This window comes from Pseudorca crassidens, chromosome 5 (assembly GCF_039906515.1).
Source record: "Pseudorca crassidens isolate mPseCra1 chromosome 5, mPseCra1.hap1, whole genome shotgun sequence".
Lineage (NCBI taxonomy): Eukaryota > Metazoa > Chordata > Mammalia > Artiodactyla > Delphinidae > Pseudorca > Pseudorca crassidens.
Window position 1 is genome coordinate 67,961,328 of NC_090300.1, and position 20,336 is coordinate 67,981,663.

General features: G+C 38.6%; 1 protein-coding gene across 4 annotated transcripts in view; it reads left to right on the forward strand.

Moving 5' to 3' along the window:
• Positions 1 to 764: 764 nt before the first annotated feature.
• SENP2 (SUMO specific peptidase 2) overlaps positions 765 to 20,336 on the forward strand; it is a 40,381-nt gene continuing 20,809 nt past the window's right edge. Inside the window, exons 1-11 of one of the 4 annotated variants that reach the window (XM_067738327.1) lie at positions 829 to 914; positions 2,989 to 3,044; positions 4,971 to 5,165; positions 6,516 to 6,649; positions 7,303 to 7,369; positions 9,251 to 9,341; positions 12,585 to 12,753; positions 14,866 to 14,969; positions 16,657 to 16,751; positions 17,330 to 17,381; positions 19,876 to 19,939. In XM_067738327.1, coding sequence (XP_067594428.1) covers positions 6,599 to 6,649; positions 7,303 to 7,369; positions 9,251 to 9,341; positions 12,585 to 12,753; positions 14,866 to 14,969; positions 16,657 to 16,751; positions 17,330 to 17,381; positions 19,876 to 19,939 — 693 coding nt within the window. In that variant the 5' untranslated portion in view covers positions 829 to 914; positions 2,989 to 3,044; positions 4,971 to 5,165; positions 6,516 to 6,598. Of the gene's footprint in view, positions 1,018 to 2,988; positions 3,045 to 4,970; positions 5,166 to 6,515; positions 6,650 to 7,302; positions 7,370 to 9,250; positions 9,342 to 12,584; positions 12,754 to 14,865; positions 14,970 to 16,656; positions 16,752 to 17,329; positions 17,382 to 19,875; positions 19,940 to 20,336 lie in introns of all 4 variants that reach the window. The other 3 variants (XM_067738326.1, XM_067738323.1, XM_067738325.1) reach the window with 3 other exon arrangements.

Genomic DNA, 20,336 nt, shown 5'->3' on the forward strand with positions numbered 1-20,336 from the left:
TCCTTAACTTCCCTAGCCGACGGTTTTCCTTTCTCTGGCTCCTACTGCACTTTCTACCCACCTTTATCACAGCAGCCAATTATCTTTTAAAAAATTTAATTGAAGTATAGTTTACTTACAGCCAATTATCTTGTAATTTGTAATCATGTTTCTGCCGACGGACTTCAAGGGCGAGGGACTGTGGCGCTGTTACAGACTGTGGTTCAAATTCCAGCTGTGCCACTAGCTAGCTTTTTGACAATTACTTAACCGCTCTATGCCTGGATTTCCTTATTAAAAATGGGCACAAGGCTCCGCATCGCCTGCGGTTGCTGGGAGAAATGAAGGTGACTGCGTGTAAAATACCAGACATAAAGTATGTGAAAAGTAAAGGGCGCCTAGCAGGGTAAACGTTTGTTAATTAACCTGACTAACCTTTATTTGGTACACTCAAACATTTACTGATCACCTACTGTGTTTCAGCGCTGGGAGGAGAACCGGGTGGAGAACCCTCTCCCGGGTGGAGAACCCTCACGTGCGGCCCGAGAGCGTTGTCCCGCGGGCAGTCTCAGGACTGGCTCCGCCGAAGAGAAAACCCCGCCCACAGCCCTTGCGATCTCGTTAGCGATTGGGCCGGGACCATCCCGCGGGCATTCTGGTTGCTAGGCTCGGGAGGTGGGGACCTAGGTTGCGCCTGCGCAGGTTGAGGGCGAAGATGCTTTCCGGTCGGGCGGGAGGAGGTGACGTGAGAAGAGGTGGCAAGCGGAGGCGTCCTGTAGCTCAGGTGACGTTGTATCTGTGGGCCGTAGGACTGCGTCACAAGTCGGCGACTGAGCTTTGGCGTTGGTGGTCGAGGCAGCGAAGGCGGCAGCGGCGGCGACAGCTCTGGGGTTTGCGTCTCGGGGTGTGTCGGCCGCCGCTGCTGCTTGGGCCTGGTATGTACAAATGGCTGGTTAGAATTCTCGGCACCATTTTCCGTTTCTGTGATCGGCCGGTGCCTCCTGCCCGGGCCCTCCTGAAGAGGCGGCGCTCGAACAGGTGAGAGGAGAGGGGCCCGAGCGCCGGCCTGGCTGTTCCCCTCCCCCACCCCGGGCTCGGCCGGCGTAGCGCTGATCCGGGCCTGGCAGGCAGGCCCCGCTCGGCAGAAACAGGTAGCTGGGCGGAGGCGGTAGAGGTGCGTGTCGCGGATGCCCTGGTGACGTAGTAGCTCCTCCGCGCTGTGCAGATGCGAATCCTGATGATGGAAGGAGCTACTGGTCGGTGATGGTTAGGATCTCTCTTGTCAGAGTCCAAGCTGGTTGCTGTCAACAAATGGGGCTGTATCATATTTTGCTGCTCTTAGGTTGAAAACTGAAAATTGAAGGAATACTGTCTTTGTGTGGCTCCTGTTTACAAGGCACACTCCCAAGTGTCATCTGTGCGCAATAAGTGCAGTTAAGTGAGACTCACAGCTTGCCCAGAGCCCTTTCGATTACACTTACTGTTCTCTTAGCACCAAGAGACAGCAGCTGTCTTGTTTTGAAACAACTGTCCAACTGTGTGTGTGTGTGTATGTGTGTGCGTGTGTGTGTTTTGCTGGGGAGGGAGAGTGATTCTGTGCTTTAGAATTAGTGTATGAGAAAAAAAAAGTAGGTACTTCATTCCTTTAAAAAGATCACTAGTCTGTACTCTAAAATTCAGTTAAAATTTTTGGGAAACTAAAAGTTGTTCTCAGCATTTACCTGTTGGTTTGTCCCATTTCATAGTGTCTACCCCCTTCCCTAAGAATTAATCTAGAGAATAAAGTACCATACCAATTCTATACATAACCTCCCAACTTTTAATGATCAAGTGTTAATTTCATTTTTTTTATTAAGCCTCAAGATCATTGGAGGATGGTTTCTTGGAGCTTGAGAAAACAAGATGATTACTTAATGTATGAGTCTGAGAATTCAAATCATTGATGAATTGGCTGTGAGCTAAATTCCATCATGTGTTCCAGAGAGGGCAAGGTTTTAACGTATTCTTTCTACCTTTCTGTAGGGTTGATATAAGGATCATTTGACAACAAGTTGTAAAGTACCTAGAATGATGCTTAGGGTATATAAGGGTAGTGTTTGTATATTCTGACCCAAGGGCCTTGTGCAGAGGCTGGTGTGTGATAGGCACTTGGTACATATTTATTGAATAAGGAAATGTGAATTTCCTCTCCCCTGTCCTTTATTTTTACTGCGAATCTCTGCTGGTCGGGGAAATAGTGGCTTGTAGGTCAAACTCCTGGTCTTTACCACATCCTTTATCTAAAACAACTCTTTTAAATGTAAGCCATTTTTCAGTCCAGATGAAGATAGGAAGTCTTGTTGGGATGTTTAAAGTTATGAACTGAATGGTATTCTCCTGGGATTTATTCTGTTCATTTTTTTTGTAAATATGATCATTCATAATCATCTTTAGAAGGATGATTATACCATGAACTTTTAACATTCTTGAGGTATAGGTCCAAAAATTTCCTGAATTTCCAAATTCTTTGTTATCACTGTAATATAGTTTCCGTGATAAAAATGAGGTTAAATATAACACCTTTTTCTGGCTGAGAACTATCTTTTGAGGCTTCTTGTATTGTCTACTTCTATCTGAAGTAGAAAGTGACTTTTTTTGGGGAGGGTGTCATCTTGCAAAAGGATATTATTTGTTCTTAAATCATTTCTGGCGAGAAAAGGAATAGCATGGTCCTAAGCTTTTACCTATATTCATTTACTAGTTAAGTGATTTCTGACCAGTTTCCTGTTTGTACTTTAGCCAGACTACAGATTATTATATAATAGGGAGTTTTGGATCTCATATAGTTGAAACCATAGTGTTACATCCTCAAATGATAAAGGCCTACTTATAGCATAAACGTTAGTTGGATCTCATTTTATGACAAAGTGAATGGAAGGAGGTGTGTTGCACGAACAGTAAGCCTACTTGTAGGAGTGCATATGTGTGTATATGAATATATGCATATATATCTCTTTTCTCTTTTTTCAGCACTCTGCTTTCTACAGTGGACACTGATGAAATACCAGCCAAAAGACCGAGATTAGGTATTAAATATTAATTTTAAAAGTTAGTTTTTTAAATAAGAAAAGTTTATGTGTGGACAAAATTCAAAAGATAAAAAGTACATACAGTGAAAAGTAAGTCTCTTTCCTGTCCCTCTTCTACTCAGTTATCTTCACTAGAGGTAACCAGTGTTAGCAGAGACGTAAGTATCTTTCCAGATAAATAAGCCTGTATGTTGAAAGTGCATTTCACATTTTCGAATCTTCCTATAAAGAAAAGGTGCTTTTTAAATTTGGGGGAGAAAACACTGTAAAAACTACTTCAAACTGAGTCGTCTAGTTCAGATAGCTGAGTGAACCACTGTAATCTGTTGCCTCAAATTGTTTACTTCCCTATATCTGAAGGGCTAGGCATTGCTTGGTAGAAGAGAATAAAACTAGATTAGAGTAAAGGGAAAAGGCACAGTGGAATACTATAGTAATATTTTCCTCTTTCTCAAAAATGCATGTGAATTTGAATCTACCTCCGGATGAGGTAGAGTGGACATGTCTGTGTTAAGACTTCATTTAAATCCAATGAGTGCTTATTGAGCCTGTCTTACTGTTGAGCAATGTGTTCTGTTCCACAGGAAATACAAAAATGAGTATGACAGGGTCTCTGTTTTTAAGGACCTTAAAGTTGTAGGGGGTGTATGATTATATAGTGGGGGGTTTTAAGACAAGTACTTAAATAATACTAATGTCTATGAGGATATGATAAGTGATATAAGAAAGGTAGTAACAAAATACTGTCCAATTTTCTTCTGGTTAAGAGTCTCAGTAGGGCTTCCCTGGTGGCGCAGTGGTTGGGGGTCTGCCTGCCGATGCAGGGGACACGGGTTCGCGACCCGGTCCGGGAGGATCCTGCATGCCGTGGAGTGGCTGGGCCCGTGAGCCGTGGCCACTGAGCCTGCGTGTCTGGAGCCTGTGCTCCGCAACGGGAGAGGCCGCAGCAGTGAGAGGCCCGCGTACCACACACACAAAAAAAAGAGTCTCAGTAAATATTTGATGAAGGATCTAATATGTGAAATGAGTCTTGAAGGATAGATAGGGTATCGACAGAGAGCAATAGGAAGGAAAAGCATTCTAGGCAGAGGGAACAGTATGGGAAATTGTGTAATTCAGGAAATAGCAAATAGAACTTAGTGAAAAAGTTGACCAAAGAGAGAGTTCAAAATACAGAGGGACTTTGAATGCCAGGAATTTATACTGAATTCATTAGGACAGTATTTCCCAAAGCACAGGATAGATACCAATTCAAGAAATAAATGATTTTAGGAGATACAACGTTCATAGCATTAAGTATCATCTGAATTATGTTATAAACTAAAAATGTTGTATCCTTTTCAGTTATTTTAAATTTCTGATTATTTTAAGCAGAAAACATGTTGATTTAATGCTAGTATGTATTTAAAACTTGTCTAATACATGCTAATCTTCCCTTTTTTAACAGGCCCAGCTAGAACTTAATATTGTTGTTTTCATTTCTTCATAAGGCAAATAAGGTTGCTTTACATCAACAGTAGTAATATAAAGTTACCTTTCACAAATACACTTGTTTAGCAAAAAAAAGTGAGTCAATTTTATAGAAAAATATAAATAAACAGCTGTATGTGGTTGAAAACAGAAAGCAAAAAACTTTGATGGTGGTATTAGAGAAGGTTCCTGAAATAATTCTGGTATGTTAAGGTTCTCTCCGTCCATGATTTCCATGAAATATATATTAAGATTTTCTGACTAGAAACTATAGAAGGGAACCTAAGCCAAGGGGGAAGCAGTGGGTAGCAGAGATAATACTTCTGGTAGAGTTTGTAGAGGTCTCTAGCAGTGCTGGCCAATAGAACTCTCTGAGATGATGGCTATTGAGCACCTGAAGTGGGGCTGTGCAACTGAGGAACTGAATTTAATTTTAATTAAATTTAAACTTAGGTAACTACCTGTGGATACTGGCTCCTATATTGGACAGTATGAGTCTGTTGGCTGCTTTGGAGACAAAAAAAGGAAGAGTGAAAAGAAGAAGCAGCTTAGAATTGCAGACTCATGATCTTACAGATGAAAGGGATCTGAAGCGATCTACTTAGTCTCAGCAAAATAAGATGGTCTTATCTTCATTTTACAGATGAGGTGGGCCTTCCTGCCTGCTTTTTTCTTTTAATCAATGAGCTCTTTTGACATAATTTTGGGGCATACTCAGATTTTGACAAAACTTATGGGAAAATAAATATCACAATACTTTTTGTGCGCACTTATGTTATTACGCATTTATGTTATTACGAGTACTTCCTGCCGTTTGGAGTCTGGATGCCAATCTGGATGATAAGCACCAATCCCTAAAGTTCTTTTTCTCCCATTTATAGCACAGTAGAATGTAAGTGATATCCCTCAACATTATTAGAGGGATAACCTGGAATTCTCTCCAGTTCCTAAAATGAGAAACAAGGCATTTGCAAATTTTGGTACTTCTAACTATAGTGACAGATTACTTCAAATTGGATTCTGCTTTACGCATCTTGCACATCTTTCTTGTTGTTTAAGTTATTCCCCTATCTTCCTGGAAAGTATTTTATATCTTATATGTTCTAGAGTGCTTGATGTTTAAAAGCCACCATTGCACTTTCAGGGTAGTTTTCTCTAAAGCAGAATATGGTTAAGATGATGACCCTTTTATCTCAAACTAGTGCTTTAGAAAACCTTAATTAGGAAATAGAAAGGAAATTGTAGAAAACAAATCAGCAGTGTAGGAAGTGAGAAGTGCGTAGTGTGATAAAAGGAGGAAGTGGGGAAAGCATTGAAATCTACCCCTCCCCCTTATTTATTTGCTTACTTATTTTGTAATCTTTATTTTTGGTGGCAGGGAGGGGTGAGTCTGAGATCTTCCAACACATCTTCTCTAGTAGAGGCATAGCTTTGTTTCCTCCTTAGACGTTTAGGAGCCACATATCTTATACTTCACTAACTTCCATCCTGGATATAGCCAAGGTAGTAAGTAGTTGTTTAGGACAGCTATATTGTTAACCTGCCTGAGAAGTAAGGACAAACCAGTGAGTAAATGGTAATGCTTCCTAGAATTCTGCCATACCTAGTAACTATATGTTCCAGGTTGTCTAAGTTATGCCCTTATGTCTCTGGAAAAGATTTATTTTACAGTATATATTTTGGGGAACTCATTGCTTAAAAGCTGTCATTTCAGGACTTTTTTTTGTGAATCAGTATGTGATTTGCTAAAATGATGGTTTCATGCTTTTGTAACCTCCTAGATATTTTACTAAAAAAAAACCCTAAAATGCTAATGCTGGAGTTACAGTTATTCAGATATGAGAAAAATTATTTTTACAGGTACCTTTTTCTCTCAATGGTTGAAGATAGGACTTCTAATAAAAATTGAGAGAGGCCTTTTCTAAGATATAATTTTTTTTTTTCCTAAAAGTTTAAGTACTCTATATATGTATATGTAATCTATATTACACTTTCTAGGTTGCTTTATTCACCAAGTGAAAAACAGTCTCTACAATGCTGCCAGCTTATTTGGATTCCCATTCCAGCTGACCACAAAGCCCATGGTGACTTCTGCTTGTAATGGAACACGGAATGTTGTCCCTTCAGGAGAGGTCAGTGGGGATAAGGCTTCACTGGGGCTACTGGTCTTTGTACTTAACCATTAAAGTTAAATTTTAGAAATATTCTCTTTTTAGGAATTAATATGTAGAATGACTTCTTTCTGAAATGTTCATGTCTTAATTAGCCTTGATATAGAGACCAAAAAAATGAAAGATTAAGAAATTGCACATTTAAAAAATATTTATAAGGAGCCTAATTACTAATACAGTTGACCTCTGAACAATGCTTGGGTTATGGGCCCCAACTCTCCACACAGTCAAAAACTCACGTAGTTGGCCCTCCAGATCCTTGGTTCTGCATATCTGAGGTTCTGCATCCATGGATTCCCAACCAGTAATCATGTAGTACACTAGTATTTACTGTTGAAAAAAATCCGCATTTAATTGGATCCACAGAGGTCAGACCCTTGTTGTTCAAGAGTCAACTCTACATCTGGTTTTCTTGTTTAAGTATGTGTGAAGAATCTGGAATTGTTACTTTTTACATCATTTTGTGAGTTTTCACAAATTAAACCTTTGGTCTTATTGATGAAGTTTCTTCTGTGAGGTAACTAAATCATCACCAATAGACTGATTTTTTTTTCATATTAAGACTTATTTAAATTCTAAGAGTGAATACAGAGATGATTCTTTTTGATTTTAAGGTATTTTCGAACTCTTCATCTTCTGAACTGACAGATTCCGGATCCTGGAACAACATGCTGAAACTGGGTGAGGTGGTCAAGAACATTTCTGCTTCCCTACCTCCTCCTGCCTGTGTTCTCTGAGTTTTGGGAATGTGAAAGGAAAATACTGATTTGGCTTCAGATGAGAACACAGATATATTCTCCCTACCATTCTAAAAAGCAAATAGCTTTCCTTTAGTATTGTCTTTGAATTTACTGTTATGTTTCCTGTTTGCTTTATCAGTGTCTTTAATGTGACTTAGATCAGGGTTTATTTATTAAAAAGAAAAAAAAAAAAGTGTTACCTGAGAGCTTACTCTGTCAGACACTGTGCTAAGTTATCAGGAATAACAAAATAATAAAACCTTTAGTAGCAAAATAACAAAACAAAATAATAGAATAATAAAACCTTTAATAACAAAATAGCAAAATAACAACATAATAAAATAACAAACTCATAAAACCCTGCCTTTGAGGGACATCATCTGATGGGGGAGCAACCTTAGGTTCCCAGTTCTCATGGTTTTGTGGATTAGGAACCTCTGTATCATCCTTAGACCCCGAAATTGAATTGTAATTATTATATATACTATATAAAATGCTCTGGTGGGGAAAAATAGGAAGAAGCCAGAGTCCTGAAAATGATTGTGATCTCTGCCACACAGATAAGCTTGTAAAGTTTGAGAGGAAGGGGGAAAAAGAGCTTTTAGAGAAGTTGTGGGTTCAGAAAATTGACATATAGAGAGGATGGTAGATTTATCTTGTGCCTGAAGTACCAGCACTATATTTCTGTGGGTTTGTGTAGCCTAGTCAGAGAAGCATGGGTATTCCTAGGGCAGATTTCTTATATAAAGAAATCCACAATCTCAAATCGGAAATGCTTGGAGATATGTTTGGGAATTCCACATTTTTTAGTTGTTTATTGAATATTATTTAAAAAACCCCAACAGGATTGAACATTGATTCAAGTCAGGTTTTACAAACAAATGAATGCAGGTCAGTTCATGTTTTGCTGCTACTGACTTAAGAAAAAACTTTGAGCTTTAGACCTCTTTGCATTTTGGAGTCCTCAGGGACTCCAAACCCCTGTAGTAGCTCCAGCAGATAATGTGGCTGACGAAAATTTTGTTACCCTTTTTTGAGGTATAGTAACCATCTCACAGGTAGGTATTAGAAGCTTCCAGGGAAATGTAGTAACAAAGCAGATTTTCATTTAAAAAGACTTCTGTTTTCTTGAGAAGAAGAAACAGTTTGAAAAATTTACTCAATTTGATTAGATTACAGAGTTTATAATCATTGAGTTCTTCATGCCTTTTGTTGGCCCCAGCAAGCAAAACTAGTAAAGCTTTCCTGTGAATTGTTACTACTTACCTGAGAGCAAAGACAGACTAAGCTTTTCCTTTAACTTTTACAAAATGTGTGCTAGAAAGTAATAGAATTTGAAAAAATAAGATATTTAGTTCTACAGTATAGACTGCTCACAGATTTTCTTTTTTTTTAATTTAATTTATTTGTGGCTGCGTTGGGTCTTTGTTGCTGCAAGCAGGCTTTCTCTAGTTGTGGCGAGTGGGGGCTATTCTTTGTTGTGCTGTGTGGGCTTCTCATTTTGGTGGCTGTTCTTGTTGCAGAGCATGGGCTCTAGGTGCGTGGGCTTCAGTAGTTGTGGCATGAGGCCTCAGTAGTTGTGGCTCACGGGCTCTAGAGCGTAGGCTCTGTAGTTGTGGCACACGGGCTTAGCTGCTCCACAGCATGTGGGATCTTCCCGGACCAGGGCTCCAACCTGTGTCCCCTCCATTGGCAGATGGATTCTTAACCACTGTGCCACCAGGGAAGTCCAGATTTTCTTTTCTAATGCAGACTGTTCACAGGTTTTTTTGTGTGTGTTTTTTGTTTTTCTTTTACAATTACAAATGGTTTTCAAAAATAGGTAATAAATCTCCTAATGGAATAAGTGACTATCCAAAGATCAGAGTGACAGTAACTCGAGATCAGCCACGCAGAGTCCTGCCTTCCTTTGGGTAAGTGTTAAGTTCTGCCTTTCTGTAAATGGAAACTTAGTAATTTTTAGGTCCTCACTCTTGCTAGGCATTCTTACTTTTATTCTATTATGTAATCTTGTTAAGTAACTACTCTGAGGTTAGTAACTTGCCAAATATCATACAGCTGGTGAGAGACGTACTCAAGTGTGTGTTACTTTTTCTATCACATGCCTATATATCATATGCCTATATAATCTGATTTTGAAAACCTTTAATTTTTAAAATTATTTTTAATTTTTATTTTTTTGGCCTTACCATGTGGCTTGCGGGATCTTAGTTCCCCGACCAGGGGTTGAACCCAGGCCCTCGACAGTGAAAGCACTGGACTGCCAGGGAATGCCCTTTAAAACCTTTTAAAAAAGAATTGTCACTCACTTCTAAACTTTTTTTTGAAGTATAATATGCATTCAGAACAGTGCAGAAATCATGTATACAATGAACTGTTATTATTTTATTAGTAATTTTCTTCTCTCTGTGTTCCCACTTTCTGGAACTTCTGTTGCTTGGATATTGGACCCTATGGATTGATCTAATTTAATTTTTGTATATATTCTCTTTTGTTTTTGTCCTTACCCTTTTTTTAAAAAATTCTTCTACCACTGAGATAAACATATATGTATACTTTTGTGGGTTTTTTTGGCTTCATAGTTTTTAAGTTGTAAGCATCCTCCCACTTCCTATTCCCCATGGCTTTTTCTTTCTCCAACCATCGAATTCTTATTATAGAGATACAATATCTTTTCTTATCTCTCTAAAGCTGTTAATTATTTTAAAATTTCTTCTCCTCCTTGCTTTGTCTGCTTCCTTTGAGTTACTCTTCCCCCTTTGGTTTCTTTTGGTTTTATCTTTCTTATGAGTTCTTATTCAAATACCTGGTAATCCTTGGCTGTCCACTCATGTTTGAAAATGAGACACTAACTATAAAAAGTAAGGCTCCCTGGAGGTGGCTAAATGGCTGATTGTAGGATTAGGAGAGATAAAGTAAAAAATGATTGTGGAACGTCCTGTGCCAGCAATTAAAGGAGCCCTAAAAACCTGGGGACATTATCAACATGACACAGGAGGAAACTTGAAGGGGCTTTCACTGGCCAGTTGGGGACAATTTAAGCATCAGATGAATAAAGACAAGAATACACATGTTAATAAATAAATACATAGTGTGGGAGGAAAAGGTCTTTATAGTAGAATGCCAGCTAGTAAGTGTAGAAGGAATGATGGAATTAGAAAATCACCATCTTTTAACTGTCTCAGTAATAACTGATATATACAGGAATTGTCAGTTGAGCTAAAACTAGTAAGTAAAAGTTTGATGAAGTATGGAATATTTACATAAACTCAGAATTTTTCCCCACAAATGACTTACTAATTATAAAGGGAAAAATAGTAACTTCAGAGTGGAGAAACCTGCCTGACGCCACCTTAACCAAAGGATCAAAGTTTAAATCACCCAGAGTGGGCAAACTCACATCCTGGCCTCCAGATACATTGCACTGAACAGGACATCATCACCTAATGTAGTATTTCTGAAAAGATCAATAATCTGAATGTAATTATGAGAAAACTGGTTAAGCTGAAACTAAGGTTAATTCTACAATCAGGCTTATACTCTTCATTTTACTCTTCATTCATACTCCTCTTTAACCTGTGATTATTTAGAAGGGTAGAATTATATTGTTTAATTTCCAGATACTTGGGGGTTTCCAGATATCTTTCTGTTACTGATTTCTAGTTTAATTTCATTATGGTCAGAGAATATACTTAGTACGATTTCAGTCCTTTTAAATTTGTTAACATTTGTTTATGTCCTAGAATATATTCAGTCTGGATATTCCATGTTCGTTGAAAAGAATGTGTATTCTGCTACTGTTGGGTGGAGTGTTCTGTAAATATCTTATTAATAGTTTGCTGATAATGTTTTACAGATCTTATTGATTTTCTGTCTACTTTTTTATTGATTGATGAGTATAGAGTGTTGATGTTTCCTACTGTAATTGTGGACTTGACTATTTCTCTCATCCAGTTATGTCAGTTTTTGCTTCATGTACAGTATTTTGAAACTCTGTAGGTGAATACATTTGACCTAGATTCACCAGTTGTTATCATTTTTCCAGTTTGCTTTATCATTCTCTGTTATATGTACATAATATTTTTTTCTGAATCATTTGAGAGTAAGTCTTAGACTCATGCCCCTTTAATCATAAGTACTTGAGTGTGTTTATTTCTCAGAATGAGGACATTCACTTACATAATCACAGATTACCAACATCAGAAAATTTAACATTGATATAGTACTATTATATAATCTTATTTAAATTTCTCTATTATAGAGATTCTTTTTTTCTGGCCCACAATTCAGGGCAGGATCATGTATTACATTTAATTTTCATGTCTCTTTGATCTCCTTTAATCTGGAACAACGCCTCAGCCTCTCTTTGTCTGTAATAGCATGAATATTTTTAAAGAGTACAAAGCATTGCTTTTGTAGAATCCCTTAATTTTGTCTGATGTTTACTCATGATTTATTTTAGATTATGCAAATTTTTTGGTAAAAATACTGCATATGTGATGTGTCCTTTCTTAAACCTCACATCAAGAGAGGTATGATGTCAGTTTGTTCCATTATCGGTAATGGCAAGAGAGGCAGGCTCTATCAACCAGCAACAGTGACTAGGTGAGGGCTTCATGGCTTCGCATTCTTTAGCATTTATTAATTTAGTATTCATTAATTTAGTATTCAGCAGATACTGATTGAGTGCCTTTTGGCTTAGATCATGTACCAGGATACGGTGGTGGAAGGATGAAATCTCTGTTTTCATGGACTTTAAAGTTTAGTGTGGGATGCAGTCCCACAGTGGCACCAATAATTAATCAATCACACCAATAGTTAATTTCAGTGGTGCCAAATGACTAAAGGAAAAGTGTAGTACCAGAGGAGGGTATGTTGTGTAATAGTGAGCTAAGCCAGTGTTGGAGTTGGAAAATTGGGCATGAGGAAAAAGGCAAAGGCTTTCATGTGGAAGCCCTGGTGACTGGGAATAGACATTCCATAGCAGAATTCTGGGGTGCCCTCTGCTCTAGAGATCTAATTTTTGTGAATGGTGGTTGTCTGGTTTGCCAGGAGCAAGCTTAACCTGAGACAGCTTAATCGCAGGATTGTCTGGAGCTTAAATTCCAGCAATTTAAGCCGTTTGGGAATAACTTTTTCTTTTTTTTTCCTCTCAGTTTTACTTTGAGCTCAGAAGCCTATAATAGAAGACCAGGTGGCCGTCGCCATAGCAAAGGCAATCTGGAGAGTTCCTTAACGTGGAAGCCTCAGGAACAGGTTGTAACAGAGATGATTTCTGAAGAGGGTGGCAAGGGTCTGAGGCGTCCCCGTTGTACTGTGGAGGAGGTAAGCCCTTTTAGCCTGATCTCTTTTAAAAGCAATTTTAGGAATTTGGGTGGGGTGGGGATAAATAGTATATGTTCTGTGGTACAAAATACAAAAGGTATAAATGGGTGTACAGGGACTGTAAATTTCCCAGTCTCCCTTCTATATCTGGCCCCTATTTGACTCCAATGCTTATATGTATTCTTCTGTATATATGTAGTCAATTTTCAGGTAAAGGAAAGAAAAAGGAATCATACTAGGAAAAGGTACAATTATAGATTCTTTCTCTTTGGGTGCCTGAATTATTCTAACTTGTTTCTTGTATAAGCTGTAATAACTGTGACTAAGTAAGGGAAGTAAATGGTGTACATGTCTGCTTTTTCCCTCCATTTTTAGGGCACCTAGATTGTTGATGTCTTCATCAACAATCTTCCCTTCCCTCTTGAAGTCTTCACTTATTCCAGGAAAATTTAGAACTATTCCTGTCTCTGGCATTTCCCCCGGACCATCACCTATTGCAATTTGCTAGATGGTTTTCTGAGCCACTTGGCTTAGTTCATCAAAGAAATGTTTATTTGGGTCCCAGGTGCTCTGCCAGTTTTCAGCAATTCAGAATTGAATAAAATATGGTCCCTGTTCTCTAGGAGCTTATACATTAATTATTGTAATCAGCAAGCAAGTAGGCAGAGAAAGGAATGGACTGCAGCCCTGGAGGGGATTTTAAGCAGAGGTATTAAAGTAGGCTTCAGTACCTCCTAGATAAGAAATAAGGGATGGGACTGAGCAGATATGTATGGGGTATACACAGGCCATATTCTAGAAACATTAGAAGGTAGTATTAGCAAGGACATACTTACTGGTTAAGTGTGATATAAGGTTAGATGGAAGAGCCTGAGTCCCAGATTTCAATCTTGGATAAATATGTGTCACTGACCAGGATACCCTATGTGTTTAGGGGAAGGTGATGACTTCAGTTATGTACATTGTTTAAAGTGCCTGTGAAACACGCAAGAAGACCTCTCCCGTAGACTTTTGGATATATGGGAGTTTTGAGAAGAAGGCAAGCTTAGGGACACATTGCTGAATCTTCTGCATATTGGTGTTAGATAAATCAAGGGAGCTGAAGAGATTATTCAGGGAGAGTATGTACTGTGAGAAAAGATAATGGGCAGAACCATCGACATTTACAGGGAGGCAGAAGAAATAATCTTCAGTGGAGACTGAGAAGATAAGAAGAAGTTAGGAGAGGGGCTTCCCTGGTGGTCCAGTAGTAAAGAATCCGCCTTCCAATGCAGGGGATGCAGGTTCGATCCATGGTTGGGGAACTAAGAACCCACATCCTGCGGGGCAACTAAACCCATGCACCACAACTACTGAGCTTTTGCGCCTCAATGGGAGCACCTGTGTGCTACAAACTACAGAGTCCACGCGCCCTGGAGCCCACACGCCAGGGCTAGAGAGAAGCTTGCGTGCCGCAACAAAAGATCCCATGTGCCTCATCAAAGATCTCGCGTGCCACAACTAAGATCCGACACAGCTAAAAAAATAAAGAAAATAAATAAATATTAAAAAAAAAAAAAGAAATCAGGAAAGTGTATTGTCCAGGAAGGCAAGGCGAGGTTAGCAGGGTGAGATGCTGGAGAGAGAGGTCAATTGACAGAAGAGCTGAAAAAGTGTCCATTGGATCTGGCCATAGAGGGTCGTTAGTGACTTTGGTAAGACCGGTTCTGTTTCGGAAGCTGAATGTTCTGAATATGCAAGTGGATTATTTCTGCTGAGTTTTTTGTGGTTTACCCAGTTTCACTGTCAAAAACTCAGATGCTATCAAGGTCTAGCAGATAATGTAAATGAGTGAAATGGTCTGGAGTGAATAGGTGACCAAAGGGAATAAATAGTCTTACATAGCTCCAGATTGTTGATACAGTGTTTCAAAAGAGACCAGATGTTACTGGATTTTTCTTTTTAATTTATAAAGTTGGTAATTAAAGGAATTAAAAGAACACTAAAATACAAAAACACTGTGCTGGCGAATGAAACACATCTATGAGCTGCATTTGACCTCTTAGTCTTTGTTTATGATTTAATTATAGGTTTGATGTGCTGGTAGTTATCTAAATGCTTTCTTTTATTTAGGGTGTTCAAAAAGAGGAGAGAGAGAAATACCGAAGGTTATTGGAGCGACTTAAAGAAGGTGGTCATGGAAACACTGTTCCTCCTGTTACTTCAACTCATCATAGGTAAAGATGCGTTACCAAGATCAATGCTTTGCCAGACATCTTTTTCCTTATTTTTGGAGAAGGGATTGGTGGGAAGGGCTTTGTTGAAAAAAGAGATTAATATTGAGAGAGTGAGCCCTGTAATTTGTCTGTACTGATGGATTATATAGAACAGTGGTTTTACAAAATAGAATTTTCTGTTAGCTTTTGTTCAAGTGAACTCTTACATAAAACTCTGACACAGAAAAGTGGATTCACTGGTTGAAGTCAGGTTCCCAGGGAGCAGAGAGTTTTTTCAACCTCCCCAACACAAGTTTCTCATGACCTCTGTCTTCCTCTCTTTTTCCCCCTCATCTCCCCCACTCTTCCCTCCCTTCATCTCCTCCCACCCAGCCCCCACCCCCACCCCTGCCACGTACACATAGTCTCTGAGGCATCCTAGTGGATGCATCTTAGCACAGTCGGAAATCTTCCACTCTAGAGACAAGATTAAACTCATCCCAGGTCATAAGAAGTTTTCCTTACAAGACTGCTTGTTAATTAACTGTGCTGAGTTGACCAAACAGATGAGAATGGCAGAAGGAATTGATGTCTGGGCTTTTATTTCCCTGTAAACAAGGGGACAAAAAATATGTGAGCTCAGGTTTGAGGTCTACTTGATAATTCTAACAAGCGGTGTGAGAATACACAGAGGGGAGTCCCAGAAATTATGTAACAGTAAGTTGAAGGTGAAGAAGTCACGAGACTATCTAGCTTGTTGAATGCAGAAATAACAAGAATTTTAACTTTGGGAATTTTCACTTCGGTTGTGAACTTTAAAAAGAAATTCAGGGACTTCCCTGGTGGCGTAGTGGTTAAGAATCTGCCTGCCAATGCAGGGAACATGGGTTCAAGCCCTGGTCCGGGAAGATCCCACATGCCGTGGAGCAACTAAGCCTGTGCGCCACAACTACTGAGCCTGTGCTCTAGAGTCCGTGAGCCACAACTACTGAGCCCTTGTGCCACAACTACTGAAGCCCGCGTGCCTAGAGCCTGTGCTCCGCAACAAGAGAAGCCACCGCAATGAGAAGCCCGTGCACTGCATTGAAGAGTAGCCCCTGCTCACTGCAACTAGAGAAAGCCCACGCCCAGCAACGAAAACCAAACACAGCCAAAAAATAGATAAAGAAATTTATTTAAAAAGAAATTCAGTTTAGTCAATCAGAATGTTCATATTTTTTTCCATTTTGACTAGCCACTGTTGGAAGCAGCAGTATACTTCATGAACTATTGGTTTTGTCATGTCAGCAAAATCCTCAAACTATTTTGCTTATTATGTTTTTTTGGTTGTTGTTCTTTTTCTTCTTATGTTCTTTTAATGTGTTGTTTTGGGATCCATTTCAGTATATCGTTTAAAATTTTTCATCTTTTAACTTGGGTGTTATCATGCTGAGATTTTTTCAGTCAAGGTGGTGCTGGGGATCGAGAACATCCACTTTTATAATGGAGAAACTGGAGGTTAGGTAACTTGGCTGGAATATTAGAATCAGGATTAGACTCCTTTTATCCTAGTCCCAGATGATGCTATGTTGCACCCTTTCTCTAGTAATTTGACGTTTCTGGGTTATCAATAACTCCTGTTTGGAGAAGCTTACCAGAAAGAGATAATGAATACTTATAATAGATTTTCCTTTTGTATCTGATCTTCTTCACTTTTTGTGTTTCTAAGTTCTCAAAGAAGTCAGATGGACACATTAAAGACCAAATGCTGGGGGCAAGAGCAAAGTCATGGAGTCAAAACAACTCAGTTTGTTCCAAAACAATGTGAGTTCCCAGATTTAGCTCTATCTTAATAGTCTTAATATATTGAACTTAGTTCAAGTGCATATAAAATTGAAAAATGACATACTAGTAAAAGATGGTGTACCAAACTTTAAAACATTATCAGACCCCAGGGCATTGATGGGATACTACCAGTACCAGTAGTTTATTAAAAATGCTATTTCAAAATAAAGCCAATTTATAAAATACCTCTTGATTATTATTCCTAGCTTCTATATTGTAGTGTATATTTTGTGAGCCTAAAGTTAATTTCTTTGTATTCCTTATATTAATTTCCTTGTATTTCTCCACTTGCTGTTCACTAAATGACACTAAATGATAGCTTACCAGATGAGCAGATATTAGTCAGTTTACACTAAAGATGATACTTAAAGGAGAAAGAGATTTATGCGTTTTTAAGCAAATTAATTTGTATGGAGGCTAATGTCTTTGGAACCCATTTTAGCATTTCAGTGTAAATTAATATCTTGATACTTTGGAAACCGTAAATTGAAATTCCAGCTATATGATTGATTAATAAAGGAAATGCTTGTTTTTCTTTTTTTTTATCATCCTCACAGATAGAGTTGTTGAAACAAGGGGACCTCTATGTTCAGTGAGAAGTGAAAAGAGGTACATGGTTCAGTTTATTCTAAGTTTTCTTTGACATATTATTTTCTTTCTTTTTTTTAACATCTTTATTGGGGTATAATTGCTTTACTATGGTGTGTTAGTTTCTGCTTTATAACAAAGTGAATCAGTTATACATATACATATGTTCCCATATCTCTTCCCTCTTGCATCTCCGTCCCTCCCACCCTCCCTATCCCACCCCTCCAGGTGGTCACAAAGCACCGAGCTGATCTCCGTGTGCTATGCGGCTGCTTCCCACTAGCTATCTACCTTACATTTGGTAGTGTATATATGTCCATGCCTCTCTCTCGCTTTGTCACAGCTCACCCTTCCCCCTCCCCATATCCTCAAGTCCGTTCTCTAGTAGGCCTGTGTCTTTATTCCTGTCTTACCCCTAGGTTCTTCATGACATTTCTTTTTTCTTAAATTCCATATATATGTGTTAGCATACGGTATTTGTCTCTCTCTTTCTGACTTACTTCACTCTGTATGACAGACTCTAGGTCTATCCACCTCATTACAAATAGCTCAATTTCGTTTCTTTTTATGGCTGAGTAATATTCCATTGTATATATGTGCCACATCTTTATCCATTCATCTGATGATGGACACTTAGGTTGTTTCCATCTCCGGGCTATTGTAAATAGAGCTGCAATGAACATTTTGATACATGACTCTTTTTGAATTTTGGTTTTCTCGGTATATGCCCAGTAGTGGGATTGCTGGGTCATATGGTAGTTCTATTTGTAGTTTTTTAAGGAACCTCCATACTGTTCTCCACAGTGGCTGTACCAATTCACATTCCCACCAGCAGTGCAAGAGTGTTCCCTTTTCTCCACACCCTCTCCAGCATTGTTTCTAGATTTTTTGATGATGGCCATTCTGATTGGTGTGAGATGATATCTCATTGTAGTTTTGATTTGCATTTCTCTAATGATTAATGATGTTGAGCATTCTTTCATGTGTTTGTTGGCAGTCTGTATATCTTCTTTGGAGAAATGTCTATTTAGGTCTTCTGCCCATTTTTGGATTGGGTTGTTTGTTTTTTTGTTATTGAGCTGCATGAGCTGCTTGTAAATTTTGGAAATAAATCCTTTGTCAGTTGCTTCATTTGCAAATATTTTCTCCCATTCTGAGGGTTGTCTTTTGGTCTTGTTTATGGTTTCCTTTGCTGTGCAAAAGCTTTTAAGTTTCATTAGGTCCCATTTGTTTATTTTTGTTTTTATTTCTATTTCTCTAGGAGGTGGGTCAAAAAGGATCTTGCTGTGATTTATGTCATAGAGTGTTCTGCCTATGTTTTCCTCTAAGAGTTTGATAGTGTCTGGCCTTACATTTAGGTCTTTAATCCATTTTGAGCTTATTTTTGTGTACGGTGTTAGGGAGTGATCTAATCTCATACTTTTATATGTACCTGTCCAGTTTCCCCAGCACCACTTATTGAAGAGGCTGTCCTTTCTCCACCGTACATTCCTGCCTCCTTTATCAAAGATGAGGTGACCATATGTGCATGGGTTTATCTCTGGGCTTTCTATCCTGTTCCATTGATCTTTCTGTTTTTGTGCCAGTACCATACTGTCTTGATTACTGTAGCTTTGTAGTATAGTCTGAAGTCAGGGAGCCTGATTCCTCCAGCTCCATTTTTCGTACTCAGGATTGCTTTGGCTATTCGGGGTCTTTTGTGTTTCCATACAAATTGTGAAATTTTTTGTTCTAGTTCTGTGAAAAATGCCAGTGGTAGTTTGATAGGGATTGCATTGAATCTGTAGATTGCTTTGGGTAGTAGAGTCATTTTCACAATGTTGATTATTCCAATCCAAGAACATGGTATATCTCTCCATCTATTGACATATTATTTTCTTACTTTATAAACTATATTTATGAGTAACCATGTCTGAGGAATTGTGAACTCTTCTCAGCTCTGGTAGCTGGTCAGCATATGTGGGTACATAGGTAGCTCTTGTGTCAGATGTCCACCCTAGCTTGGGAGGGTGCCCTTCTCCCCTAGGCATTAGAGGTTGGGAGGCATAGGTACTGCTTAGATAAGAGCGTGGGTGTAGTGGGCGTCTCTGGTGGTCAGCATCTCTAGTATATGAACAGTGAAGGCAGTTCTGTGTGCCTTAGGATTTTGGATGTTGGTTCATTTATAGTAGAGTTTGGTAAACTATGGCCCATGGACCAAATCTGGTCCACCTGCCTGTTTTTGTAAGTAAAGTTTTATTGGACACAGTCATACTCATTCATTTACATACTACTTTTGGCCACTTTTAAACTACAATGCAAGTTGAGAAGATGTGACAAAAACCGTAAGACCTGCAAAGCTAAGATATTTACTATCTGATCCTTTTTAGAAAAATTTTGCTAACCTTTGGTTTAGAGGACTATATAAACTCAAGGCAATATTTGTTTACAATTATTAAATCTTCTTTCTGAAACTAGTTTAATATGTATCAGATTACAGTCATCCAATCTGTAATCTCTCACTTTTTTTCCTCAGGTGTTCAAAGGGGAAACTTTCTGATACAGAGAAGACACTTGGAATCAGACTAGAAAATGAAGGTGTAAGTAGAAACCCTAGTTAAATTTTATGTCTTTTACTCTTTCACCTGACTTATGTTAAAATTTTGGGCCCATGAAAAATAAGATACGATATACGTTACTTTGATTTCTAATTCCGTTGTTTTCTTTGAAGAAGCAGCAGGCATTGAGGATACACACCTTTGGCTTTCTTCTGAGTTGCAAGATTTTTATCTCTGTGCTATCGCGACCTTTGTAAGAGAGACTAACTTGCCTCCATCCCAACCCTTATCTGTGTTGCCTGGCTTCTTTTGGAGAATTTTTTAAAACCATACATCTTTAGGGAAAATGGTTGTTCGGCACTTTTCAGATTCAAGATTTCATATTTATTTGAAAATATTACCAATCTTCTGCTTAATTGGATTTTACTTTTTCTATATA